Source organism: Pezoporus occidentalis, unplaced genomic scaffold (assembly GCF_034315485.1).
Source record: "Pezoporus occidentalis ecotype Australia unplaced genomic scaffold, CSIRO_AGI_Poc_V1 ctg266, whole genome shotgun sequence".
Classification (NCBI taxonomy): Eukaryota; Metazoa; Chordata; class Aves; order Psittaciformes; family Psittacidae; genus Pezoporus; species Pezoporus occidentalis.
In genome coordinates this window covers 88,399-115,809 of record NW_026914567.1, presented here as the reverse complement: position 1 = coordinate 115,809, position 27,411 = coordinate 88,399, and the positions used below count along the sequence as shown (strand labels likewise).

General features: G+C 57.7%; 2 protein-coding genes across 11 annotated transcripts in view; one reads left to right on the top strand and one right to left on the bottom strand.

Moving 5' to 3' along the window:
• Positions 1–27,411, top strand: part of BAIAP2 (BAR/IMD domain containing adaptor protein 2) — a 43,080-nt gene that overhangs the window by 13,707 nt on the left and 1,962 nt on the right. The window contains exons 4-16 of one of the 10 annotated variants that reach the window (XM_062624347.1): positions 5,959–6,020; positions 6,197–6,268; positions 6,602–6,739; positions 16,725–16,877; positions 18,748–18,975; positions 19,581–19,782; positions 20,151–20,352; positions 20,461–20,529; positions 21,074–21,236; positions 21,457–21,555; positions 22,951–22,985; positions 25,372–25,419; positions 25,809–26,034. In XM_062624347.1, the coding sequence (XP_062480331.1) occupies positions 5,959–6,020; positions 6,197–6,268; positions 6,602–6,739; positions 16,725–16,877; positions 18,748–18,975; positions 19,581–19,782; positions 20,151–20,352; positions 20,461–20,529; positions 21,074–21,236; positions 21,457–21,555; positions 22,951–22,985; positions 25,372–25,399 (1,451 nt within the window). In that variant the 3' untranslated portion in view covers positions 25,400–25,419; positions 25,809–26,034. Of the gene's footprint in view, positions 1–5,958; positions 6,021–6,196; positions 6,269–6,601; positions 6,740–16,724; positions 16,878–18,747; positions 18,976–19,580; positions 19,783–20,150; positions 20,353–20,460; positions 20,530–21,073; positions 21,237–21,456; positions 21,556–22,950; positions 22,986–23,575; positions 24,749–25,371; positions 25,420–25,808; positions 26,035–27,411 lie in introns of those variants that run through there. The other 9 variants (XM_062624346.1, XM_062624352.1, XM_062624345.1 and 6 more) reach the window with 9 other exon arrangements.
• On the bottom strand, positions 24,713–27,379 carry LOC134166589 (uncharacterized). The gene is made up of 3 exons (XM_062624354.1): positions 26,386–27,379; positions 25,900–26,004; positions 24,713–25,753 (listed from the first exon to the last, which is right to left on the bottom strand). Exons 1-3 carry the CDS (start codon positions 26,550–26,552, stop codon positions 25,417–25,419), a joined length of 609 nt encoding a protein of 202 aa, XP_062480338.1. The 5' UTR covers positions 26,553–27,379; the 3' UTR covers positions 24,713–25,416.

Below are 27,411 nucleotides of genomic sequence, written 5' to 3'. Positions count from 1 at the left end.
AGTGAAGGATGCTGGGCTTCAAGGGGTTTTAAACCATCTCCATGCAGCTTTGGAACCACTGATGAGCATCACAGAGGGATGCAGGATAGAGCTGTCACCACTGGTCATACAGGGCACAGAAAGGGGGTCTGTGGCTGGAGCTGGGCACAGAGCCTGGTCCTGTCCATGATGCTGCTGTAGAGCATAGAATGGGCTTGCTGAGGGTGCACAAACACAAGGGAAAAGCCTCTTAAAAGCTGCTGCCTGTCTCAGGAAGGGACTTGCTGTGCTGCTGCCTGTGCTGCCTTCTCACTGCCTCCATATCTGATTACAAGCAGACTGCCATAGCAGTGGGCTTGTTCTCACCAACCTGTGCTTGGGAAAGCAACGGTGGAGGGTGGTGAAAGGAGCATCTGTGAGGAGCATGTTGCCTGGCTGGAGTTCTGACGGGTAGCAGCTGTGGGTAACATTTGGGTTTCAGCTCCAGTGGTGGCATCTTCCAGGGATGCCTACCTGCTGCGTGCCCGGGACAAGCTCCTGCAGGATGCTCCATCCTCTTGGGAGGGAGGAGGGGCCACGTGTGTGTCCCAGGGCTGGTTTCTGCCATCCATTGGCAATGCTGTGAGCTTGGCAGGGTTTAGGAAGGGGCAGAGCTTGTTGTGTGGCCAGCCCTGGGCCCTGGAGGTGTTTGCTTCCCCTCCTGGGACTGCTGGCGTGCAGGTGGATTGGTTCCCATGGGTCTGAGCCCGGTGGCTCCAGGCTGGTGAAGGTGAGCTCTGTGTCCTCCTGTGCCACCAATATAGCATCAGGGACTCTCTGGTCCGCACATCCCGATCCGGGTACAGGGGGTGTTCACATCCAGGGGTGGCTGTCGGGAGCCACAGGTCGCCCAGCTCTCTCATCTCTCCCTGCTAAAGGTGTCAGTGGCAACTGCTCAGCCCGAGGGAGCCAATTACTGGGGATGTGTCTCTGAACCTGCCCCGGTCAGGGTGCCTCGGGAAGCCGCCTGCTTCTTCCTTTACCTTGTCTCTCAATAAGGACATCAGGAATGTCTCGGGCTTTGCTGGGCTGGAGCAGAGGCTGGGAGCAGAGCACACCACGGTAGTGCTGATGAGTCGCTGAGTATCAGCAGATCGGCACCATCCTCTGGGGCTGTGCTGAGTGAAACCCTTCTGAAGAGGAAGGGAGCGAATCAGCCGTGAGAAGCTGATTGTTTCCCCACACTGGGCTCCTTCCCACTGCACACGCGGGGATCATCCCCCAGTGCCAGCGCTGGTGCAGGCAGAGCCGCCTTGGGATGAGGTGCTGGGATGGGAGTGCTGCTCCCCATGGCCGGAGGGCTTGGCCATGGCACGTGCTGTGTCTGTGAGCTGGGGCTGAGGTGCTTTAATGGGTGGGAAGAAGAGAGATTGCAGAAGCGTTCAGGAGCGTGCTTCTGCCTTGAATCTGGCTTGATCAGGTCTGCAGCGCGTGATGTGACGTGTGAGCAGCTGCTGCCTGGCTCTGTGCAGGATGGGGAGGCAGCGGTGGGGATGTGCCCGAGCCGTGACCAGGGTGAATGGCTCCACTTGCTGCTGGTGGAAAATGGGAGGTGTGAAACTGGGTGCTGAAAGGGGAACTGGTAACTGCCGGGCTGAGAGCAGAGCTCTGCTGTGCTCAGGGGGGGCAGGTTTCACCCTGAAGCAGTGCTTTATTTACTAAAACATGTACAAGGTTGGTGCTCTTCCCCCTGCTCCCCCCATAAAAAACCCAAAGCAATGGAGCTCTCCTGTCCAGCAAAGTCTGGGAGGAGGGCACTGGGTGCCTGTGTCAGAGTGGTGACTGGAGCAGGGTCTTCCTGTGCCCTTCTCCAAGCACCCAGTGCTCTCACTTCTCTGCCTGCCCTGGGAATGTGCTGGCACATCCCTCCCCGGGTTCAAGTGGTTGCTCGGCATCAAAGGATTCAGCTAACAGCATTTAACCAGCCATTGAAAAGCAGATTAATTTTTTTCTCTCTTGAGCTGCAGGAGCTCAAACAATTTGCCCTGTTACCGTCTGTTGGTTTTTCTCATTAAGGAGCTAATACTCCTTTTCTGGAGCTTGGTTACTTCCTTGACAGCACCATCGCCTTTCCTGGCCTCCCTTAAAAATAAAGCCCAGCACAGTGTGAAAGAGTGGAGGAGCTGAGCCCCCCTGGGCTCCTTGTTTCATGCTCTGTGCTTGGGATCTGAATGTCCAAAGCAAGCGATCTGATGGTGAGCGATGCTGGTGGTGCTGCATCCCTCACCTCGCAGGAGCAAGGAGCAGTGCCGTGGAGGCTGTGGTGCTGTTTTGCTTGTGTAAGCATCACCGGTGCCGGTGGCAGCAGGAGCTGGTGGCTTTGCCAGGGAGTTGGTCCCCTGGCCACCGGTTCCACTGCCCTTGCAGGACAGGCTGGGCTGCTTTAGCCCTGTGCAAGCATCAGCATGCTCCGGCTCAGAGCAGTTTGGCTCCTCTGCTGATGCACTGTTTGGTGTTTCTATTCAAAATAGCTGCTATCTAGATCGAGGGGGGGGGGAAATCTTGAGGCTCTGAGAAGTCAAAGCAAAACCCCGTGAGAGGGGTTCCTGCTGCTCTGCCTTCTGGAGGGGCAGCTGGCTCCTGCGTGGTGCCAATAGGGATGGGAGGGATGTGGAACAACCTGTTTGCCCGTGCCTGGGTGTGGTAGGGAAGGGCCCACAATAGCCCCTACAGTTCTCCCAGGGCGATACTGTGAGTCAGACGTAAATAGCAGCTCCTCCTTCCCTGTGTGTGCTTGGCAGCCTGCGGGAAGCTGTGTGAGCTGGGTAAGGGCAGGTGAAACCTTGGCTCTGGTGGCCACCCTTCCTCATCCTTGCTTTTGCCTCTGGGCTTAGGTGAGACGTTAACCTTGGGTTTCTTGACCTATAGGATGCGCATTTTGGCTGTGAGGCTGGTATGGGGCTCCCACCCCCTGTACAGCGTGCGCTGTGACCCAGGCCCTTGCTCTGTTCTCTGCCCTGCTGCAGTGTGTAATCACTGTGTTTAACTTACAAATACCACTGGTGGGTGATGCAGAGTGCCCATGGTGTGGGTGACTGTGCTGCTGCTGGGGTGTGTGCCGTGGTCCTGGTCCTGCCATCAAGCTCTGCCAGCACCACACGGCACCTGTTGTCACCGTGATGCCACAGAACCTCCTCTGAGCTGGGGCTGGCTTTAAGCTTCCAGCTCCTGTGGTATCTGTTAGTCACAGTTTAACTTGTGCCCTGCTGCACGCTGGGTTAGTCACAGAGGTTTTGGGGTGAAACCTCAATGTCTAACAACGTCTGTAGCTTTTCTGCAGTGCTGGGGGGTATGGGGGTGTCGGAGGAGCTAAATGTGAATTCACACAGCGCCGCAGCTACGATCTGGGGGACTCGGCTCCCATCCTGCTGCTCCGCATGGGCTCCCGGTGATGGCAGAGCACGGGGAGCCGGGGGCCATCCCTATGGAGGCAGCCGGGCTGTCTCAGCCTGGAGAGGCTCCTGTGCTCCCAGGCAGGCATCCATCCAGCCGCCTTCCTGCGCCGTGCTCCCCTTGAGCTGCTCTCGGGGCTGGGCCGGGCCGCACCGCACCGCACCGCTGGTGATGGCACAGCCCCCCGGCTGCGGTGGGCACGGCAGCATCCCCTCGCCCGGGCTGGGACACGGAGCTGGGTGGGGAAAGCTCCGCACCGCTGCTGGCTTTGATGTGGGGCTGAAACGCCCCGTGCTCACCGTGATAAGAGCCACGGGGGTGGTGATGGAGGAGAAAGTCTAAACAAAGATGAGTATCTGTTGAGAGACGCACCACGCACCTCCCTGGCTGCTGGGAGCAGCTCAATTCCCTGGGTGAGGAATGTGGTGGGGGCAGAGCCCTGTGCTGGTGCGGGAGGCTGCCTTTGGGGATAGGTAGATCACGGCTGAGCACCCTGGTCCCTGCTCCCCGGTGGGTTGAGAGCTCAGGAAGCCCTCAGCCAGCTCTGCGCCGGCTTTCCCAGCTGGGCTTTCCACTCTGGCCCGAAGGGAAGGGGAGAGGGGGTGGTGTGAGCCTTGGCAATAAGGAGCCAGCCACCCTTGCCTTCATAGACTTGAAACCGGAATCTCAGCCAAGCGCCGGCGTTGCGTCACCGCCTCCTTGCAGTGGGAATTCATGCACTTCCCATCATTGAGCCGTCGCAGCCCGGCCGGAGAGCAGCTTCCTGGCGGTGCTGCCGTGGTGACCCCTGGCCCGGCCCCCCCCTTGGTGTGTGCAGCTCTTCACCACAGCCTCCGCTTCATCAGCGCCTTGTGAGGCGCCTGCAGGAGTCCCAGCAGGGCTGCGGCTGTGGGCTCCTGGAGAGGGAGCGGAGCTGCAGCTGTGCCTGGTCACCTCTTGCTTTGTGGAACCATGGAATGGTTCGTGTTGAAGGGAGCTTAAAGCTCCTCCAGCTCCAACCCCTGCCACGGGCAGGGACCCCTTCCACTGGAGCAGCTTGCTCCAAGCCCCTGTGTCCAACCTGGCCTTGAGCACTGCCAGGGATGGGGCAGCCACAGCTTCTCTGGGTACCCTGTGCCAGCGCCTCAGCACCCTCACAGGGAAGAGCTTCTGCCTTGTGTCTTTGTGCATTGCTGGGCACAGGGTGGCCATGGTGAGAGTCAGCGCTGGCTGAGCACCTACCAGTGCCACAACTGGTTCTGTGACTGCATCAGAGGGGACTGGTGCCTGCCAAGGACAAAAAGGGATCAGATTTTAGTGTTTGCAGAAGGTTTTGACACACGATGCACGGTGCAAAGTACGAGCTGCTCCAGTCACAAGAGCAAAGAAACATTGGGCCAGGTTGTTCCTGCTCAGCCGGCGGTGTTGACACTCGGATGATGCATGGCCAGTGTGTGCCAGGGATGAAGCGACCATGCCCAGTGTCCACCGTCTGGTTTTGGGTTGACTGAGGGTCCCAGTGGTTCCTTTGCACTGGCTGCGGAGACAGGAGCGGCTCAGACACAGCTCCTGGCTTTCAGTTCACAACCAGCTCCACGCAGGCTGGAAGCCTCAAGCTGCCATGCTGGAAGCAAGAGCTTCCCAACAGGGCACTTATTGCTGACGGAGCTCGGCTCTTCCAAGAGCTTGCTGTGCTCTGGGGATGGTGCCTTCGGTCGTGCAGCAGCGCTGGCTCCAGTCCCAGCGGCTCCTGCGTGTGCCTGGCTCCAGCCACGGGGTTTTTGCTGAGGCAGGACCCGGCCCTTCCTCCCTGGAAGGGCGCACTGGGGGTGTGCCTGCATCGCTGCCGCGCTGGACGAGGAGAATCGAAGGAAGAGGCGAGGCAGAGCTGGGATCCCTCGGCTGCTTGTGGGGCTGGCCCTCGGCTCTGCCCTGGCTGCACGGCTGCGCCCTGAGGTCGAGCAAATATCAACAGCGTTCTGTTTGCAGCTCCGTGCCTTGTGACCTGGACCGAGTCCCAGGGCTGCCCATCAGCTGCTCAGGGCGAGGGATGGGAGGGCTCCGTGCTTGGCTTGGGGCTGTGAGCACAGCCAGGGAGCGGCAGGCAAAGCTCCCGGCTCTAAGGGTGCTGGTTAACTTGCCATCTGTTGTTAGCGCAGCATCTCTTGTCCCTGTTGATCCTTTCAGTAGCCGCACACTCAGGTCGAGAGGAGGGTCCTGTCTTGGAATCGTTGTCTCTGGCTCCTTGGTCACATCTAAGGGCTGGCTTGGGTAAAGGTGATCAAAGCTGGGGTGGCCAATGGCTCAATGGATCATGGGCACCCCTGGGTGCTGGGGTCCCACTGCTGCTTGTCCGTGTTTCCCTTCATGCTACACAAGGTGTATGTGTGTGTCCAAGTGTCTCAGATGAATATCTCACCTACAGTTCTCCAAAGACGGGCACTGGGGGTACTTCAGGAGCTTCATCTGCGATCCCCTCCATGCTAACAGGGTGCCATCTGCCCCAGCCCAGGGGTGTCCCCTAGAGCTTGGTGCCTCAACCCCCCTCCCTGCGTCTTGTCTTTGCAGGAGATGTGCTCTTCCAGATGGCAGAGGTGCACCGGCAGATCCAGAACCAGCTGGAGGAGATGGTGAGTCAGGGTGGCCAGGGTTTCCTCGTGGCCATGGGCTCTGCTGGTGCTGCAGCCAGGCACAATGGGTTTCACTTCTTGCCTGGGTGACACCCGCTCCCCTGCCTGCCCGGCGCTCCCCGGGCAGGGTTTGTCAGCCCTCCCCAAGGAACCGTGTCTTTTCTTTCTGCCTGCAGCTCAAGTCCTTCCACAACGAGCTCCTGACGCAGCTGGAGCAGAAGGTGGAGCTGGACTCCCGGTACCTGAGTGTGAGTCATGGACTTGTGTAGCCTGGCATTGGCTTGGGCATCTCCGTGTCTCCCCTTCCTGCTGCCCAGCTCCCCACCCAAGGATGGCTGTGCCCAGGCATTGCTCATGCCCCTGGTTGCTGATGGTCTCTGACCATCACACATCACCATGCACAGAACAGCCTTTTCCTCCATGTCAGACTGTTCAAGTCCCTGTTTGCTGTCTGGGCCATGGGGAACCCGCTTCTCCTAAAGGCTGGGGGGGGTCCTGCTTACTTCTGCCAACCCTTAGCAGCAGGAGCTGTGGCTGAGGTTTGGCTTCAGCTGCTCAGGGCTTTCTCCTGTCCCATCCAGGCTGCGCTGAAAAAATACCAGACAGAGCAAAGGAGCAAAGGGGACTCGCTCGACAAGTGCCAGGCAGAGCTGAAGAAGCTTCGGAAGAAGAGCCAAGGCAGCAAAAACCCCCAGAAGTACTCTGACAAGGAGCTGCAGGTAGGACCCGGGACATGGGAGGAACACGAGCATCCTCGAGGTGGGCAGTGGGTGCTGGGTACCACACGCTAGAGGTGGCCAGGTTCTTACAAGCGTTCAGATACAGGCTCGCTGTTCTCTCCAGAGGAGCGGGGGCAGCAGCATTAGGAGCGTGGTGGGATGTGGGAGGTGTGGATAGGGAGGAGGTGGCAGCCCATGATGGAGCACATTGGTCTCGTGGCTGCCCTTGGGGAGGACGGAGCAGGGGGAGGCTGATGGCAGATGTTGTGCCGGGCTGTGCGGTGGTGATGAACCTGCTGGATCCACCGCTCCCGGTGCTCTTTAATGAATGAACCCCACAAGATCCCTAATTCCTGCTGTGCCAGATCCACCTTCCTCTGGGTGGTGTTTGCTTCAGTGTGTGCCGGGGCGGCAGCGCGTGCCGGGGCGGCCGCAGTGAATCACCGCGGTGTGATCACGGTGTGGGCTCCTGCACCGACCACGTGCCGGTGGCTGATCAGGTTGTGGCTGCGCGGGACAGGGATCCCTCATGGCACGTGCCTGGGTGGCTGTGCTGCAGGGTGGGCGCGTTTCGGAGGTTGGGTGTTGGGATTTCCTGTAGGGATGGAGTTGGGGTCGGGATATTGATGGAGAGCATCCAAGGGCACATCCCCGGCTGGTGCCAGAGCCATGAGCAGCATGTGCCAAGGCACTGGAGCACGCAGGTTACTGATGCGTTCACAGCAGGAGTTTGTCTTCTGAGGTCTCCAACCTTTAGTTTGAGCTTCGCCGGGAATGTGGGAACCTTAAATAATAGATGCACCTACGTGCAAACCCGCTCTGTCTGAAAGCACGGCTGCTGCTGGTGGAGTTAAAGCCACTGAATGACTGCAGCATGAATAGGACCTCGAAAAGGGGACAATGAACCCTGAAGGCAGAAATCCCTACCCCTGTCTGAGGCATGAGAGCATGCACTTTGCTGGGACCGGGACCTGTGACTTTGGATGCCACAGGCTGGTAACGTGTCAGTGATCCGTGCCTGCTGAAGGGGCTCTGAATGTCGCTGGCACTTCCCTCGTGGGGGCTGCGTACAGGGTGGCATTTAAAGCCATCAGCAGATAGCTACCACAAAGGTTGTGCTGGGGAAGTGACATTAATTGCACTAGAACCTGGGGAATCAGTCATTGTCTTGGCAGCGTGAATCAGAGCGAGCCCTGGAGAACAACGCAGCCGCCGTCCCCCGCCCCGGCTCGGCGTGCAGCTCCCGCGGTGAGGCACCGCGTGTGGCGTGGAGCTCGTGGTTGTTCCCAGCCCTGGCGCTGCTCTGAGCTGCGCTGGGCAGGAGGTGCCGGTGTGCGCAGGTTGGTGCCGTGCCCCGCTGCAGGGAGCTGAGCAGCTCAAACCGCTCCTGGGCAGCAGCGGCTGCAGCAGCCCTTGCTCTGGGTTGCTGCTGAGCAGGAAAAGGCGCAGCGTGGGGAGCGCGGGGATCAGACCTTTGTTACCCCCAAACTGGGAAAGTGCTGATAGGGACAACAGAGCAGAGCCGCTGCCAGAGCCACCCCTCTCCTGCCAAACCCCCGCCCCGGGCTGCTGCCGTGCCGGGATCCCCAACCCACACCCGGAGTCGGAGGAGGAGAAAATCCATCCCAGTGATCGGCTTTATGCAGTGAGAGAGGAGCGGTGGCTTGATCCTCCCGCTGGGATGCGGTGGGGATGGGGTAGTCCTGTTAGCACAGGAGCTTTGGGCAGGGAAACAGGATCAGGCTTTCATTCTCTTAATCTTTCAGCAGTAAGTATTTAGGAAGCGCTTATCTCTCAAAAAGCCTTATGATGGCTTTTGAGCTTAAAGAGCTATGAGACTGCTCAACTGCGCTCTGCTTTTTTTTCCAACCTAGATCAAAACATGAAGTTAAATGGCTGAATTCAGCCGAGAGAGCAGTTTTCCCTCTCTTTGCGGCTGCTGCAGTGCTGGTATTCCCTTTCAACAGGAAAAGAGGTGATTTGGGGCCACCCTTGATGCTGTTGTTACCTTTACCAGGGTGTCAGAGTGGGGTATTGCTGCAAGGATGGGTCCAGCCTGGAGCTACCTTGGGAGCCTCATGCGGGGCTTAGTGAAACCAGGCTTAGTGAACCAGGAGCACCTGGAGGGGCTTTGCTCCACAGAATCCTTCCTCATGGGGCTCAGTTTGCTTAGCTGGCCCTGCAGCTGGCTTGTAAAACCCCAGCAACCTCCAAGCAGGCTGCTGGAGGCACCTGGTGATGCTTGCAGGAAGCTGAAGACTTCATCAGGCTGGTGCCTGGGGACCACAGACTGATGAGCAGCAACTGGATGCAGCTCTCCTAATGGGCTGTTGCAGATGACTTGTCTCGTAATGGGGGAAGCTGCTGTGGATGGAAGCGTCCTGGTAGCTGCATCAGTCATCATCTTGCAGGAGGCAATAGCATCTTACTCTGCTTTTGGAGACTCATCCACTTAAGCTCCTGTAGCAGGCGGCAGCCAGGAGTCTGATGCTCTGTCATCATCCCTCTCTGTATTTAATGCTGCAGGAAGCAGAACTGCTCCTTTCTGCCTTTTCACCACTTGTTAAGTGACCGCATCTTGTCATTGCCAGTGAGATGAGCCTGGTGGGAGAGGCAGAGCTGTCCAGAGCTCCAGGATGTGGTTTCTGTAACATCCCCTCACTGCTGAGGTGAGAGATTTGCTCAGGCTCTGATTTGCTGGGGGCAGAGGACAGCCCTCACCTGAGCCAGGTACCAGCGTGGTTTGTCTCCATGCTCTGCTAGAGTGATCCGAAAACCCAACGGATCAGCCCAAACCTCTTACCTGTGACTTCAGTTTAGATTATCCCTCTTTGTAAAGCAGAAATAAATGCTGATATTCAGCAGGCACTGCACATAACTGACTCTCTTGTGGCTTTTGGGCAGTAGTTTTGGGAACGTAGGGATTGAGGTCTGCTTGGAGGCAGGCAGCAGCGTGATGCTCACGGATGCTTGCAGGAAGCATCTCTTGAGCTGCATCAGTCACTTTTTGCATGGCGAGAGCTGATCCAGGTTTGTCTGCAGGTCTCGCATCATCTCGCCACTGTTTCTTGTGCTTGTTTTGTGGAGTTTAATAGGTGAGGATGGGATTAAAATGGTTGGGGATGTAAAACACATTGTGGTTTGCTGTGAAGACAACTCACGTAGCTTAAAAGCAGCTCAGAGTGCAATTAGGCTGCAGGAGCAATTTTCCATCTCCAAAGCTTTGTCTGTCATGGTCAAAAGAGATGCTGTGGTTGTGGGTTGTTAGTGCTGAATGTCACAATAAAGCTGGGCTTTTTGTTCCTTATGAATCAGTCCTGAGCTTTTGTTAAACACGAGGAATGAAAGCTGAGGCACCAAACTGCCTCCAATGTCTCATCTTAGTTATGTAGTTACTGAGGGGTTTTTTGACCTGTGTTGAGAACTGGGAGAATAAACTAATGCCATTCACTTCATGTCTTTTATGGAGAAGAATAAAACCAATATTCAGGTGAAACAGTCACCAAGGAAGCTAAACTGCTGTAATTTCATTAAACGCTGCTTGTGATCAAGCTGTGAAATCAAGGTCACGATGGGTTTAGGACCTTGATTGAATCAGCAGCCCAACAATGAAGTTATGTTGGTTCAAACTATTTATCAAATCATATTAGCTCTATGAACAATTGGATTTCTCCATCAGCCTGAGACGAAGCTGGCTGTAATTCATCCTAAAGAGCAAAGCTGAACGTGGCTGTTTGCGGTGAAAGGCTGTGCCTGACCCGGCCAAAAGGGATTTGGCACATCCATGCCGGTTCAGCAGCTGCATTGGTAACTCCCGGGGGGGGCAGAGGGAGCTCCCTCTTCTTCCCAGCCCTGCACAACCTGGGTCATGGGTTGTGGACACTGAGCTCAGCTCCTGCCAGGTTTGTCTTTGTCCACACCTATTCCTATGAGAATATTTTACGCGTTAAATACCACTGTGCCAAATAACTTGGGGGGGGGGGGGGTAATAGGCTTTTGTAATTGAAACCCCATTTGAGATTCCCATCAGGAGAAATAATTTTAGGTAGAGGTCAAGCAGCTCTAACTGACAAGGAGTTTGCACAAACCAGGTTATGAGGGCTTATGTGAAAGTCAAATAGGGAAGAACTGTGTAAAAGCTCGGTGGCTCCAGGTAACTCTGCATTAGGATGCGTGTCCAAACCCAGCAAATGCAGTCAGGGTTGCAGGGAGGGGAAGTCTTAAACTTGTCTGGACTGAAATGCCTCAAATGCCTCTTCTGGAAGCTGGTCTGCGGGTCCCTGTGCAGGTCAGGGCCATGTCTGAGGAGCATTTTGGTACCCAGCCTTGTGCATCGCTGATCAGGGTGTCCCTGTATCGAGGAACAGCTTAAGCAGCTGATCCTGAAACCCCCGCACAGCCGGCTGGGAGAGCGCTCGCCTGCTGTTTTGCTCTGTTTTATGTAATATCACATGTGTGCGTGGATGGCATTTTGCAGGAACGGTGCAGGAAGGCTCCGGCTGATGCCCTGATGAGCAGATGTGTGAGACAGGCAGCGTAACGAGGAGAGACAGCCCTTCCCAGGGGAGCAAAGGCAGGCTGGCATCCTTGGAGCAGGGCAGTGCTCCCTGGGAGCTGCTCTGAGTCTGGTTTCACCTCTGACACCCATCAGTGCAGCAGCATCCGCAGCATCCCGGGGAGGGGCTTGGCTGCGGGGTGATGGAGCTGGGGCAGTCCAGGATGGTGGGTACCACAGTGCTGGCACTGAAAGACCTTCGCTGTCTGGAGATGTCGGTTGTGTCTGATGCTTTATTTGCCTTACTACTATCACAATTTGGTCTCCTTCCCAGCTGTGCTCTGCTGGGAAGAGCCAATGACATCCCAGGGCTTGAATCCATCACTGGGTATCGCTGTGTCCAGCTAAACAAACTGACCAACTTCCCTCTCCATCTGTAACACACTTGGGTGATGCTGGAGGCTGGAGGGAGCAAGGAGGGAATGGCATCTCCCCAAGGCTGCGCCAGGGTCCACCAGCTTCCATGCAAGGAGTGAATTCTGGGAATAAGGAGAAGCTGCATCCTTCCCCAGGAGCTACTGGAGCTGAGGATCCCCACGCTCAGTGTCTTCCTCAGTTTGGCTATATGCTGTGATAGTTTCAGCTGTTTTTCCTTGAGAGACTACTCAACAGCTTAGATGCTCTCCCTCTGTTAATCAGCCTAACTTCTTTCTTATTTTATCCCAGGACTTTCCAGTTATTCTCCCTTGTAGTTCCTTAAATAAATCCTCCCTTCTCTTGGTGTTTACTCCTTGCAGCTATTCCAGCCTGCCACAGCGGTCCAGCACAGCCCACAGTCCTCTCCCTTCCCCTTTTTTCCTTGTCCCTCCATGGGACCAGAGCTGTGTTTGGGGCTGCTACAGAGGCGCAGTCCCCTTCCTGCTCTGCATCTCCCACCGTGTGATCCTGTGTTACTGCCTTTCTGGTCTCACAGCTCATTGCTTTGCTGGCTGGTGACCCCTGGAAGGTGGCTTTGCTGGCTGGTGACCCCTGGAAGGTGGCTTTGCTGCCTGCTGCTGCTTCCCTCTTGTCCCTGTGGCTGGTCCTTCCCTCAGCCTGCATTACCGGCTGTGACAGAGGCATCTCCTGGTTGGTAAATGCATGTAAGGACGATTTCCACAGTTGTGTTCATGGTGATTGGCAGTGCCCTTGGCTCCTGTTCCTGACTCGTTTGCACATTCCTGGCTTAGATAGAACAGTTTGAACTAATTTTTTCCAGTAGGAAGGGTGGTTATAGAGAGCTTGACTGAAGCTCAGGGATGATGTTGCCGTTTCACCGGCACTAACTACACCGATTGCCATGTGCACTTGAAAAGGACCCAGGTCTTGACATTTCTCAGCTGTTTTCCAATCCTCACACACCTTTAGCTGTCAGCTTTGCAGTGGTGGCGAGAGGATGTCGGTGTAAGCAGCAGGGCCATTGTGTGCCCTGGCTTTTCTGTGCTGGGGGTGACAGCTGCTGCTTGAGCTGGGACTTTGCAGCATCTTCTTTCCTCTTTCATGTTTCCTTGTCCCTAATGTGCTGTCTGACCCGTTAGGTAACTTGATCTGGTTTCAGCGTGGGCATTGCCTGGCTATGGGGGCACTCAGCATGGCCAAGCTTTGCTCCAGCATCGCTCATCACCCATCAGCGCGTCCCTGCTTGAGCCACCACCACCGAGGCTCCCTGCGTGCTGGGACCAGGCTCCTGCCTTGGGATTGCAGCTTCCCCGGGCCGGGCAGGAGCCATCGCTCTGCCTGCAGCAGATCCTGAGCTGCGGCAGCCTCTTAAACCAAGCCCCTTGCCCGGCGCTGCCGCACACTGACATTGCTAATTAGGTCAGCGGCTCCCGGTGCACTGGAAGTGCTGTGTTCGGGGGGGCACGGGGGAGTTATCTGAGGTTTCTCCAGCCTAGAAACCCAGAAAAAGGTTTCTGGAGCTATTGGGTGGCTCTGGCACGTGCTCCGGCTTCTGGCACGGCCGTGAGCACTGCGAGCACAGCCCCGGCTGGCTCCTGCCCCTCAAGTGCTCCGGTCACAAATGGGGTTTCGTTTCCTCCTTTAAACTGGGGCTTTTATTTAGGTGAAACTGAAAATCTGCCTTTGAAGTTAGTTGTTAGACAGCCTAAACCACGGTCTGAATTTAAAGGCAGTGCTTGAGCTTGAGTGCTTGTTGGTGAGGTCTTGGAGAAGATGCTGCTGAGCCACGGAGCCTGAAGACACCAGCGGGGAGGCACCTTCCTTCCACTGCTTGTCAGGTCGTGCCAAGCTGAGAAATGTGGGGTTTTGGGGGTTCAAAATGCAGGCTGGATCCAGATCCCCCCCGTACCAGGGGGAAAGGAGACCTGAGCAGCAGCAGTGAGCCCAATGGGCACCAGGCTGCAGGTAAAGCACTGCTTGCTGGTTAAAGGCAGTGCTTCTCCTTAGCACAGAGTAGTGAGATCTTAGACCGTGCTCTGCGTGTTGCGCTTTTTTCCTGTGCATCTGGCCTATTTAGCCAGGTTTTTATTTACTGTGCATTATTTGAAAGCCCATTGTCATTTTGAGCAGATCCAAAATGAAAGCTGTCTCGTGAGCGAGGAGTGTGGCTCGCCATTTTGTAATGTAATAATGTGTAAACCAGGCTTGAATAAATCAATGGCACATCGAGCATATTTCCATGAAGTATATAAAGTGCTGAGAATACTAAGTTTAGAGCACAGGCTCTCTGCTTGCAATCGACATGTTCTAACTGGCTGCAGGCATTAAGACAAGCTTTTCTGTAGTGAAATAATTTAAAATATACTTACAAAACAAGATTTAAATTAGGGATGTAAATAAGGCTTTAATTTGCATATGTAAATCACTATTAAAAACCTAACATTGCTAAGATGAAGGAGAATTTCCCCTGTGTTGCAGTGTATGATGTGCTCAGGCCAAGAGCCTACCCACTGTACCTGGGCCATTGCTGCTCAGGGGGTTGTTATCCTGAATCATGGTGCTATGGTCCTTGTGCTACTGAGCTCATTAGCTGGAGGTGGACTCATTTCACTCCTCACCTTCTCGTTCTTGATGGCCCACTTAGGAAATTAAGCAAGATGAGTTTAGGGTGTCCAGGTCCGCATTGCTCCAGCGCTCCTGTTTCAGGTGCTGTGAGGGTTGTGCTTTCCTTCCAGAATCTGGGCTCTGCAGGATGGGGAGCATCATCCCGCCACTTCCCTCCGGAGAGAAGGGAAGGGGACTTCGTCAGGAACTACCTGTGGTGCAGGCATGTGGGGATAGTGGGGTTTGGTCCATACCGAACTGCGATAGAGGGGTTGCGGCACTGGACCTGGGGGGAGCTGCAGCTCTCTGGGCTGGCGCTGGAGCATCTTTCTCTCCTGGCTCCCATCACCACTGCTGACGCCTCTGGGCTCTGTCCTTGTACTATTCCCGGGGCTAATAATACCCGGGAGGAGGCGGTGTGCTGGGTCCTGAGCCCACTCCAGGGAATGATGCTTTCCCTGCTCGCATCCTCCCACAGCCGCCTGCTCCCACCCGCCAGCATGTGCCCGGGGCTGCTGCTGCCTCTTCCCTGCGCCATGCTGGCCCCGGTGCCTCTGTGCCTGCTGCCTTTCCCAGTGCCCTCCCCTGTGTCCCTGCCAGTCCCCATCCAGCTGGGCTCTCCCTGCGGCTTCGCTTGGGGGTGATGCAAATACCTCCGTTATTTCTGCTCCTGCACCCAGTGCTGTCAGCTCAGTCACCTTCATTTATTTCTGTTCCTAAATGCAGGTGTTTGCACCGGATTTTTTCATTTGGGGAAAAAAATTACTCCTTGAAACAGGAGTTTTTACCCATTTCTCAGTTATACCCCCTTTTCCCCATCCATGTTGATGAATGTGGGGAGACCCAAAACCCACTGGGTGCAGTACAAGTTCTACATGGGGTTTGCTCTTGGGAGGATGCTCTGAGCAGGGTTGGAGCAGCAGAAGGTCCAGCTCTGAACTAAAGCCCCCTTTGAAGTCTGGGATGTCATTTAATCTTACTGCTTTTGTTGAGGTTTGTTCTAGTTCATGTGCCTGCTGATAAATATTGTAACATGCTAAAAATAACTGTTAAACATGAAGGAAGAGCTAAAGCTGCTTTGGACCCTGAATTTCCAGTTAATTCCTTTCTTAGGGAAGCTCAGACTTCCTGAAGCAGGTTTAGCACTGCCTGAGCTGTGTGGTTGGTTGTGGCTTCTCAGTGTCCTGGGGAAGAGCTGGTGGCAAGGAGTGTTGGAGGGCAGGACAGTGATGAGTGAGGGAGATGCTCCTCTTAGAGGTTCGGTGGCTGCTCTCACAGTGCTACAGGGGTGGAGGCTCCTTGCAGAGGAGCTGGGTGCATCCCAAGAGGATTGAGAGAGGAGAAAGTGGCTGGGTCAGGGAGCTGGGGGCATTTCATGCCCTCTGTGCTCAGGGATGCTGATGGTGGGGCCGAGCAGCAGCCCTGCGGTCCCAGGCATTGCTCTGAAGCCCTTCCATGTGCCACGTTTGCATCGCATGGGACAGCCTGTGTGTCTGAGTTATCCCAGCCCCATGTGCTGCCTCCATGCTCCATACGGCGCTGGCAAAGCCTCTGTGGCACAGCCGTGCTGGCACAAGTCACATCGGTGGAGCCCGAGCCTGTGCCAGCAGAGGAGCCTCCCGCTGCTGCAGGCGCTGGCAGGGGCCCGGTGTCTGCACAGCCCCGGGGTGCAGCGTCAAGGAACGGCTGCTCCGGTGGCCCGGTGCTGCTTGTGACCGGGCACGGCGGTGCTGTGCCAGCAGGCAGCCCTGCCCTGGCGCTGTCCTGGTGTCCCCAGCACCGCCTACCCTGTGGCTGGGTGGTCACAGCCAGTTCGGTGCTGGCGATGGTTGTGCCTTGGAGGGGTTCAGTGCTGTCCCCCTGTGGTCCCCAGCTCTCAGCAGCGCGGTCCTGCCCCATCCTCAGAGGCACTGATGGGCAGCAGCAGCAGAGCAGGCGCTGGCGGTGTTCAGCCTGGGTGCCGCGGTGCTTTGTGCCCTGCGGGGATGAGCGCTGGGGTCCGTTGCCAGCCCGGGTGATGCGGGCACCCCCCCCCAGCGCCCGGGCACGGCTCCGGGGCCCGCTTGGTGAGCAGGCGGCTGCTCCCGGTACAGCTCGTCCCGGCTCCCAGCCCACGTGCTGAGTCAGCGCCTCTGCGTGGGGGGGTTCTGGTGAGTAAAGGCGGGTTGGAGGCACACGTGTGCGTGTCCTGTGCGGGGGGGTCCTGCGAGCACCCCGCGAGCACCCCGCGAGCACCCTGCAAGCACCCTGCCTGCTGCGCTGCTGACCCCTCTCCAGGGGATGCTGCTGCACTGGCACCGGCTCCAGCCCGTGGAAGGGGGCTGGAACTGGATGAGCTTTAAAGTCCTTCCCAACCCCAACCGTTCTGTGATCCCTGCCCTGCCCACGGAGAGGAAAACTACCAAAATAATGAAGGCAGCCACCCCTGTGCTCCTCTTTCTGTTCTAGTACATCGAAGCCATCAGCAACAAGCAAGGTGAGCTGGAAAACTACGTCTCTGATGGCTATAAGACAGCTCTCACGGAAGAGAGGAGACGGTTCTGCTTCCTGGTGGAGAAACAGTGTGCAGTAGCCAAGAGTGCGATCACCTACCATGCCAAGGTGAGTCAGTCCCACTGGAGATGCCACTCTGATGCCATGCTCCTGCAGTTGCAGGGCTGCAGGTCCCAGGTGGATGCTCCTGTTGCCTATAGAACAGGCTGATATCCCGAAAGCTGCAGCTGGTGCAGAGGGAAAGGAATACACCAGTGGGTGACCCACAGACAGGGTGCCCTGGGAGACGCATGTGTTCTGGACTGGGAGATGAAGGACTTCACCCTCCTCAGAACAAGGGGGCACGTCTCCCTTTGGGGCTGCTCTGCATCTCAAAAGGGGCTTCTGGCTGCAGGAGGTCGATGAGACTGGCACTGGTTTGCTTGAGTGGTGATGGCAGGTCCTGGCAGTGTATTGTGCATTTGGCTCACCCCAGCAGTCCGGTCCCTCTGTGACACAACTTCACCTATGCAGGAGAACCTGTGGTAGGTGAATGGGGCTGAGTTCACCCCTCCTGCATGTTGTGGTCACTGAGGTGTGAGGGCTCTGTCCTGGCAAAGGCCAGTCAGGTTTCTCCTGCTTCAGCTCATTGTCCCAAACAGATTGGAACTAAATGATCTTTAGGGTCCCTTCAAACCCAAACCATTCTGTGATTCCATGACCTGTAAAAGCAGAAGAAATGTAAAGCAGCACCGCTCCTGCTTGAGTCAGGCAGTGCTGCCTGCCTGCTCAACCTGTGCCTTACCTCCTGGCCTTACCAAGGTGGGGATTAAACCAGAGATTAAACTGCTCCAAACCCGCTCCTGCCTGTTCCTGGCATCCCACATCTCCTGAGCCAGGGGCTGGAGCTGCTGCCAGCCAGCCTGGGGAGCAGCGGCTCCCTGCACTGATGCAGAGCAGAATCTGTGCGGATGAGGGCTGGGAACGCCAGCGCTGCTCCTGCAGCCTCATGCTCCCGTTGTTCTGGTTGTTCCCCACCGCCACCCCCCGTTGCTCACAGCATCCATCTGTCACCACCGCGCTTGGCACCACGGAGCAGGAGTTTGGATTAGTCAGCGCGCTCCTCGCGCTGCGGGCTGGATGCATGCTTGGCACATGTGAACTCCTCCTGTGGAGCAGAGAGGGGAGCGTCCCCCCTGGGAGTGGGGGGATCAGCAGGCACGAGGGTGCTGCGACCCGCAGCGTGGCTGCAGCACGGTGAACCCCGCAGCTCCCTGCAGCGGCAGCAGCACGTGGAGGGTGATGGTGCAGGGGGGACGTTGCGGGCGGCTCACCCCGAGCACGGGGGGTGTATGCACGAGGTGGGCGCCTGGCCCCGCTCCAGCCTGGCCCCCGCTCCACTGCTGCGGCTCCGGGGGGTGCTCAGTGGCTGGGTGATGGGGCTGTGCCTCTCTGGGGCCAGTGCGGAAACGCTCCGGGACCTCCGAATTGATGTTTGGATCCATGGGGACCAGGTTGTGCCCCGATGAGACCAGTTGAGAGGTCAGTCAGAGGCATCGGGTCAGCCTCTGCCCCAGGGCCAGGGAACAGGGGTTCAGCTGCAGGGTGCCAGGGCCAGGGACTGCCAGAGCTGAACAGCCCTAAATGAGAAGCTCATTCCCTGGGGTATGGGTGACAGCACAGAGCACAGGCTGAGCCCTGTCAGGCCTTCGGGCAGGGTTATGTCCCTGCTCGGTCCATTGATGCTGTTCCACGAGGAGCCCGGTGGCTGAGAGCTGCCCCATGCAGGATACATCAGAATAAGCTGGGGAGATAAATGACCTTTTCCTTCCCTCCTTGCCATTTTTCATGCCACCTTCCTGGCCCAGCTGCTGGCAGAGCCTGGAAGTGGTAAGTCCCTGTTGTTATCACACCCATGCCATGCATAGAGGAGCCGATCAGTCTCGTGGCCAGGATCAGGCCAGCTCCTGTGCCCTCACGCCTCGTTTCTCTGTTGCAGGGGAAGGAGATGCTGACACAGAAGCTGCCGCTGTGGCAGCAGTCCTGCTCGGATCCCAACAAGATCCCGGACCGCGCTATCCAACTGATGCAGCAGATGGCTGCCAGCAGCAATGGCACCATTATGCCCAGCCCTCTGTCTACATCCAAATCCAACCTCATCATCTCTGACCCCATCCCTGGTGCCAAACCTCTCCCTGTCCCCCCGGAGCTGGCACCTTTTGTAGGAGTAAGTATCTCCGTGGTGGAAGCTGTGCTGCCCTTCTGAGCAAAGCTGGAGGGACGAGCCCGGGCCAGTGTCACCGTTGTCCTCAGCAAGTTGCCTCTTGGTGGACTGCCATTGATGTGCAGGGATGGGCAGCTCCATGCATGTGCTGCCCTGGGATGTGGGAAGGAGCCTGGCATGGGAATGGGCAGCCTGTCCCCATCCCATCCTGCTTTCAGAGGGGCAGGGGCTGCAGAGGCTCTTGGGGGGGGTGAACTGGGGAACCCATGAGCTGGACTCGCCTGGTCAGGGTGGTCCCAGAGCTGTGGGGCTGAACCGAGATACCCCAGTAACCGCTGGGAGTGACCCATGGCAGGAAAAGGGTCCCCCAATGGGGAGGCATGAGCTGAGCCCAGGAGGGGTTTATCAGGTGCAGGTCAGCTTGGGGCAGTCAGGCACCACCGAGGTGACCCCCCTGCTCCCCCAGAGCAGTTTGTCTCAGGTGGGAGCTGAGCGCACCAGCCTGAAGCTCTGGTTGCTGTGCACCCCCTCCCGCTGCGGGAGCTGCAGTGGGATGCCCTAATGAAGCCGTTCCCCATCTTCCCCCCCTCCTCTTCCTCTCTCCGTAGCGCATGTCGGCGCAGGAGGCCATGCCGGTGATGAACGGAGTCTCAGGCCCAGACAGTGACGGGTACAACCACTGGTCTGAGATGAAGCCAGCACAGCCCAAATCTTTATCTCCTCCCCAGCCTCAGAAGCAGCTGAGTGACTCTTACTCCAACACACTCCCAGTTCGCAAAAACGTGCCACCGAAAAACAGCTACGCCTCAGGTGAGGCTCCCTCCGTGCCCCATGGGGATGCTGCTGGTGCTGGGGCAGAGACCGGCAGCATCCCTCCGGCATAGCGCTGCTTGCGCCTCTGCAGCCGGGGGTGGGAAACGAGCAGAGCTGGACTCTACTGAGGGATATGGCCCAGGGAGCACCCGTGGCTGGTGGGGGAGATGCCAGGAGCGGTGGCTTCATCCTGCCTGGGATGAGGGTGGGAAAGTGAAGGTTATATTGGCACATGGGTGAGCTAGGCAGGGTTAGGGACCCCTGATAAGCAGGCTTGTCCTGCCCCTGGTCCCACTGGGCTGTGCCTGGGTATGGCCCCAGCGTGGAGGACTTGGAGGTGCTCATTGGTCTCTGTCTCCCACCAGCTGAAAACAAGACACTGCCACGGTCCAGCTCCATGGCCGCAGGGCTCGAGAGGAACGGCAGGACGAGGGTGCAGGCCATTTTCTCTCACGCTGCCGGAGATAACAGCACCCTCCTGAGCTTCAAGGAGGGCGATCTCATCACGCTGCTGGTGCCCGAGGCGCGGGACGGCTGGCACTATGGGGAGAGTGAGAAAACAAAGCTGTGAGTGCCAGGGCTGTCCTTGGGAACCGCCGCGCGCCGGCTGCAGCCTCTGCTGGCTTCTCCGTGTGTAAACGTGGGTTTGGCTTCATCCCTGCCTTTGCTTTCCAGGAGGGGCTGGTTTCCTTTCTCCTACACACGGGTCCTTGACAATGATGGCAGCGAGCGGGTCCACACGAGGTAGGAGCTTTGTGCTGGGTGGGTGGCTGCACCACTTCCTCCCAGGGCAGAACTGTGGGCTTGGGATGGAGATGATGGAAGAGGGATTTCTTACAAGGGCACGTAATGATAGAACAAAGGGGACTGGTTTTAAACTGACAGTCAGGAGACTGAGATGAGCTCTGAGGCAGAAGCTCTTCCCTGGGAGGGTGCTGAGGCGCTGGCACAGGGTGCCCAGAGAAGCTGTGGCTGCCCCATCCCTGGCAGTGTTCAAGGCCAGGGGCTTGGAGCAAGCTGCTCTAGTGGAAGGGGTCCCTGCCCGTGGCAGGGGTTGGAGCTGGAGGAGCTTTAAGGCTCGTTCCAACCCATTCCATGGTTCTATGAACAGTCCACTTCCCCAGGGCACAGTGCGTGTCAGGAATAGCTCCCAGCACAGGCAGGTAGGAGCTGTCTCAGGGGGTCTCTGGCCATGGGGTCTGCCGGTGTGGGTGGACGGACAGCCTGGGGGGGTCTCAAACTGGGCTGGCCTGGTGCTGATGCCTCTGCTTTGGTCCCCCCGACCCAGCCTGCAGCAAGGGAAGAGCAGCAGCACCGGCAACCTGCTGGACAAGGACGACATCGCCATCCCACCGCCGGACTACGGCATGGCCTCCCAAGCCTTCCCGGCACAAGGTGCCAACACCTTCAAGCAGAGGCCGTACAGCGTGGCCGTGCCCGCCTTCTCCCAGGTGAGCCCGTGGGGCAATGGGGGCTGCTCCCACTTCGGGAGGGATGCTTTATGCACAGGAGATGCTTGGGCGAACCCCGGGGCGTTAGTGCATGCTGGAGCCCGGCCCGGGGGTCCGCAGCTTCTCCATCCCGCCGGTGGTTGTAAAGCAGGATGAAATGTGTTAAGCGTGTTCTCGGTCCACGGAGGGCTGCTCTCCAACCTCTGTTCGTTGTTTGTAGGACTACCTAATGCCCTATGGTTGTGCAATTAAAGACTATTCCAGTGGCCTCTGCCAACCACCCTCCGCCCACTACAAGCCTTACACTAGGTCGACAGCAGTAAGTCCGAACACAAGCAATGTTTCCCTTGGGATTTACGGGCAGCTGGCTGGTTTTGCCTGGTGATCCATGGGCCTTGCCTGGGGCCACATCTCCTTCCGAGCATCTCTCCTGAGGAGGTGGGGCGGGGGACGCAGGGAGACGGTGGGAGGGGAGAGCAGTGGATGGGGAGGTTTGGCCAATTTGGGTCACCTGGGCAGAACAGGCAAGGCACAGGGAGCAAATGGCACAAAATGCCACCGTAAACCCCCAAAGGACAACACTTGCTGACTCCATGGGAGCCTCCCACCAGAAACAGGCTGTTCACAGGCAGCTGGAAGCGTTTTCTCTGGCCCAGTCCAGGTCAAGCCAGTGATGGTCCCGTGGGGATGCTGGGGTGAGCGCATGGGGCTGGGGCAGACCCTGACCAGGGCTCTGGTGGTGTCCAAGATGAGCTCAGGGCTTCTGAGCTAATGAGATGGGAGGATGCACGTATGGATGAGATCGGCTTTACCCAGGAACCACTGGAGCAGTGGGGCTTCCCCACCAGAACAATGAGGATGGAGCCGAGTTGGCTTGCCCAGAGCACTTGGCACATGCTGGCAGATGGGGAGAGGATGAGGAGGGGGAGAGGCAGCCATGCAGCACCCAACCCTTCAGCAGGATGCTCTGGAGAGGCAGCAGATCCAGTGGGATCTGGTCCTTTCTGCAGCCCCACTTCTTGATGTCTGCTGGGGTTTCCCAGTGGGGTTTGCTGCTGGATTTGGGGTTTTGTGACTGGGAGCATTCCTGGGACCATGGGAATATGGGTCTCTGATCCATGCTGCATGGCCAGTGACTCCTGCTCTGTCCTGAAGTGGGGCTGCTCCATGGTCATATCCCAGGGCAAGTCCTCACCCAAGGAGCGATGTCCTCAAGGTACATGCTCCAGCCCTGGTCCCCATCTGCTCCTCAGACCAGCGCAGTCCTTCCCTGCTGTACAGGCTGTTCAGTAGCAGCTGAAGGAGAAAATAGTCCAAAACCCTGTGGGTTTCTGGTGGGAGTTAATACAGAGAAACCTTCCACAGTGCGTTTCACTGGTGACTTGTTCAATCCCTTCTCAAGTGTCTCACATCTCAAAAGCAACTGGAGCCGTGCACCTCAGTCGGGCTGGGCAGAGCAGACTGGGGCTCTCCTGCCTGTTGCTTTCCCTTGGCTTGCTGGATAAAGTCCTGCTCTGAAGAGAGTGGAGCCACTTTACTTCCTGCTCCCTAAATCCCATTCGAATCATCTCCATCTCCCCCTTTCCGCTCCAAATGCATTGGTCCTGGGTCCTGATGCACTTTGGTCTGTTGGTGTGACCCTCCGGTGGCACCTGAACGGGCTCAGCCCCACGTCCCCCACCCCTCACCACGCTTCCTCCCCTCTTCTCCGCAGGGTCTTGATGACTACGGGACGAGGTCGGTCAGCAGGTAAGACCTCACCTTCCTGTCGCGTTACCTGAAAGGGAATTGCTTGTGTTGGTTCTGGGTGAAGCTGTTGAGCCGTGTCCCCATGGGGGTCCCCATGTGGGTTCCCCAGGGGATGCGCAGTGGTGGGGATGAGGTTGTGTGGTGGAGAACACGGTGCAGGTCTCGTCCGAGCATGGAGGGACCCAACGTCTCCAGGGGAGGGCAGGTCCTGGGGCAGCCCCTGTGTCCCTGACCTTGCACCCCACATGGGCTCATGCTCCTCCGGAGAGAGTCAACCTCCTCAGCCTCCTTTGGATAGCAGGGCCACGGAGAGCTCACACGGTTGGGGTCATTCCCCAGCATCTTCTCCCACCCAGCAGCTCCTCCATCCCCATCCCCTCTGCCTCGCAGCCCCGTCTCACTCCTGGGGATAACCCCAAACAGGGGCTGTGAGCTGAGTGGTGATGGGCAGGGGCCGAGCTCTCTGCCCCGCTCCGGTGCCGGTCCCCATGGCACTGAACCGTGGAGCTGGGCTCCCGGGCACGGGGCTGCCTCGCGGTGCGTGCCGTGCTCCCGGCCCCTCTGGCAGTCTCCTGTGCTTTGTTCCGCAGTGGCAGTGGCAGTTTGGTATCAACGGTGTGAGGACACCTTGGCTAGCGGCTGCTTGGAAGAGCTTTCTGCTTCTTTCCCCACTTCTTTTTGTTTCTCTTTCCCCCTCATTTCTCTTTCTCTACTTCCTTTGGATTTTAAACTCTTGTGATCTTCAAGGAAACCATGGTGCTTCTCCACCCCCCCCCCGGTGTTCACAGTGCCCTTGTTTCTGAAGCCTTTTTCCGAGCAGAAACTGCCGCTGGGGCCGCGCTCGCTTTGCCGCAGCCCGGATGCAGTTGACACGTTAGTGGGACCCGGTTTTTTGTACCCCCTGTGACCGTTAGCGATGCACTATCACCCCTCCTCCGGGGCTGCCAGCGCCTCGCACGAGCCTGGACACAACCTCCCACACTGGAACAAATATGCATGGCCTCTGGTGTCCGTACTGTTACTGAGCATCCGGGATGCCCGCACCCGGGATGCTGTTCCCAGCCTCATCCGCTTCCACCCAACCACCCACTGTGGTGGCTTTGGGAGAAGGGGATAGCGCAGAGCCCCCCGCCCCGGGGAAAGGGCTGCTTTAGGGCTGGGGTCCCACCGGCCGTGGGGCGCAGCCGGCAGCCCCCCTGGAAGGGTTATTCCTGGTTGTTTTATAAATATATATATATATTTTTTGTAGCAAGGTATTGTTACCTCACGTCAGCACTGGGGCGGGTGCGGGGCCGCATCCCTACCCCCGGCTTGGCCGGGGAGGGGGTTCGGCAGCACCCGGGGGTCTCCCCTCGGCACTTGGGGTGCAGAGCCCTTCCCGTGCCCGTCTCCACTGCAAAGCTGTCCACGCTTTCTTTTTCTGGTGTGGTTTTTACAACCTGTCACATTGCCTGTTTACTGGGACATTGCTGGCAATAGACACACACGGACACGGCTTTGTTTTCTATACTCGCCTATGGGCGGACTGTAACAAGACCCTCTTGCATCGATGTCCTTTTGCTAAAGATTTTTAACACAGGATATTTCATGCTGAATGATTAAATGTAGAAGGGGGGGGGGGGTGGAATGTGAAACCCCACCCCAGCCTAGTGAAGCCTGTATGGAGATTGTAAAGTGCTGAAAACCCTTTTTTAAAAGCCAGAGAGAGAAATGTGCCCTGTACTGAGTTCTTGTTTGAATAAAAGTTTTATTTATTGCATTGAGCTGGGCCTCGGTGTCTTTTTCGGCTGCCGTGCCTGTGTGCTGCCCATCGCATCGCCCGCTGCACGTTGCCATGCCTTTTTTTTGTGTTCCCCTCCCCATCCCCGTGGCATTCAGAGGCCGGGGGATACCCGGGCGCTGCCTGCCCGCGCTCAGCCCCGAGGCTTTAAACAGCTTTTTGCTGAGCGGGAGCAGCTAAAACTGTTTAAGGGCTGGGTCCCTCCTCCGGGTGCATCTCGAGGGGAGGATGCTGCTGCTGATGCTGCGCTTGTCGCATGCCGAGGCTGCGGCTGCGCTTTCCCGGCGGTGGGAAAGCGGCGGTGCCGATGCAGGGGGAAGGAAGCTGCCCCCCCTCCCTTCCGTAGCCTCCCTCCGTGCCTGGCCTCTCCTCCCCGCAGGTGGCTCCCGGCTGGCCGTGCCCTTCCTTCCCCTCCTCGCAGCACCAGCAGCTCCATAAACACCGCTTTTCCTCCTTTTTCTTCTTCTTCCTCCTGCCTCCTCTGTCCGGAGGCGCTGTGTGCGGGATCACAGCCCGGTGCCTCTCGTTAACCAACACCTTCTGTTCCCACCAAGGGGCCGGAGCGCATCCCGGTGTCCTCCAACCTGCCTTCTCTTTCCCTTGCAGCCCTGATGTTGAAGTGGCCAGGTTTTGAGCTGCCCCTGCCCGTAGTTAGTAAGTTGATGGTCTCGGGGGGCCGAGCCCTGGGTGTGCTGGCGCTGGGCAGCGGGTGACGGCCGCGGGGCTGCGCGGGCACGGTGCCACCGCTCTGCTTCCCCCCCTGCACCCGGCTGAGCACATCCCTCCCCCGGTCACCGCTTGTCCTGGTGGCGGGAGCTCCCGGTGTAACCGCGCTGCATCGCACGGCTCCTTGCACCGCAGACGGCTGGGGCCGCGCTTCCCTTGGGAATGCTGAGCTGCTGCTTCCCTGCTCCCCATAACCAGCCTCTTTGGTTGTAGGTGTCCAGCGACCACTGTCCCACCGGTCGCTGCATCGCTGTCCCCAGCCCTGGAGCACATCCACACTAATGTCAAGTTCTTTGAGCAGCTTCTTTTGCTTATAGACCTCCTCTGGGACGTGTCTCAGGAGCCTCCTCATCCCAGCCATGGCCTCAGGGCAGGGAGGGAGGAGTTTCCCCAGGAGCCGGGACGCACCTCGCTGGCATTGCGGAGCCCAGGAGAGCCCCTTCCCTGTTTCTCTTTGATCCATGAGCTGGTTTTCCTGCCGGAGCTGTGGGCTCCCATCCCAAGGGCTCTTCTCTGCCAGAACAAAAACAGTTAAATAACAATCCCTGGTGACTCATCAAAGCAACCTTTCCTCTCCCTCCAGTCCTGAGAATCTATTTTGGCATCCTGGGGGGAAAGTGATCTAAGAAGCTGCATTAATTAGGTGGGAAATTAATTACCCTATTTTTAAGCAGAAGCCGTTGATCTTCTAAGGAAAGCAAAAGCGCATTTGGAGAGGTGAGGGATGGAAGGGGAGCAGGGCTGGGGGAGGCAGCAAGTGCCTTTGGGGGGTTGCTGTGGAGGGATGTCCTCAGTGTCCCATAGCTGCTTGGCTCCAGGCAGAGGTAGCCAGTAATCACAGCTGCTCCTAACGTGGCTTAATCGTATGGTCGTGTTTGTCTTGCTGACACTTACCTGCACCCGTGGCTGGGGATGGCAGGGCTGTGGCTGGCCGGTGGCCCAGGGGTGGCTTTGCTGTGGTTCACGGCCATCGCCTCAGTTGCAGAAAGGAAAAGGATTTGTGGAGCTCCATAGGGGCAGAGGAAGGGCTGGCTGTCCACAGGCAGGAGGGGCAGGGGCATGCAGGGATGCTCTGTGGCTCCCTTGGCTGCTGTGCTGGGGCATGTTTGGACCTGATGTGTCCTGATAGCTGCCTGCACCCCTGAGTTAACTCCCAGAGGGGGCCTCCTGGGGCAGGTAAGGGTGCTCCCCGTGTCACAGCAGCATTTGTCCCTGGTTCCGGCCACAGGACCTGTGCATGCCGGGGCTGTGGCAGCAATGAGCTGGCCCTGGGAAGCGCTGCCGCTACCCCAGGTAGGTAAAAGCCGGCCTGGTCAAGGGCTGGTGTGCTGGGAGCTGGGCTGTGCTCGGTCCCGTGGCCCTGCTGAGCTCCTCCAGCACATTCAGCTTGTTTCTTGGATATTGAACTTCTACAAAGGGTTCCCAGCTGGCACAGCACAAATCCTCTGCATGCAGCTGAATGCACTGCTCTTAGCCAGAGGGTCCCCATGAGTCCCATGGCAAACACGGAGCCATAATCCCCTCTCTGCTCCCCCATAGCAGCACAAGGCTGCTCATGTGTGGAAATGATTCAAGCACAGTCTAGGGGTTTAGAACAGCTTCTCCAGCCCTGGCTCCCTGCTTAGCAGCCCCAGCTTTAGCCCTGCTGGAGAGCAAGGTAGGAGAACACCCTGCATGCAGCAGCGCTTGCCAGCTCACGTCTTACATCCACCATGGCTTTAACAGGGAGAGAAGCAGAGGAGCTGGGAGCAGCTCAGCCCAGGGGCTCACAGGGCAGAGCATTTCCAGCTTCACCCCTTCCCAAATGCTGCTGGTCCCAGGCAGATGGAGGGAACGTGACCGGTGGCTCCAGGATCTCTGACGGCCTCGAGGGGTGCCCAGCACCGAGCACAGCAAAAGCTTTTGGGGGTGTCTCCACGT

What these genes read in the sequence shown, in the direction of transcription:
- LOC134166589 (XM_062624354.1), bottom strand. Translation starts at nt 26,552, where the DNA reads ATGCCCCTGCCCCTCCTGCCTGTGGACAGCCAGCCCTTCCTCTGCCCC. An exon ending in ATCCCCAGCCACGGGTGCAG is followed by an intron (nt 26,005 to 26,385) that starts GTAAGTGTCAGC and finishes TTGTTCTGGCAG; the next exon opens with AGAAGAGCCCTTGGGATGGG. An exon ending in GGCTCCGCAATGCCAGCGAG is followed by an intron (nt 25,754 to 25,899) that starts GTGCGTCCCGGC and finishes GATGTGCTCCAG; the next exon opens with GGCTGGGGACAGCGATGCAG.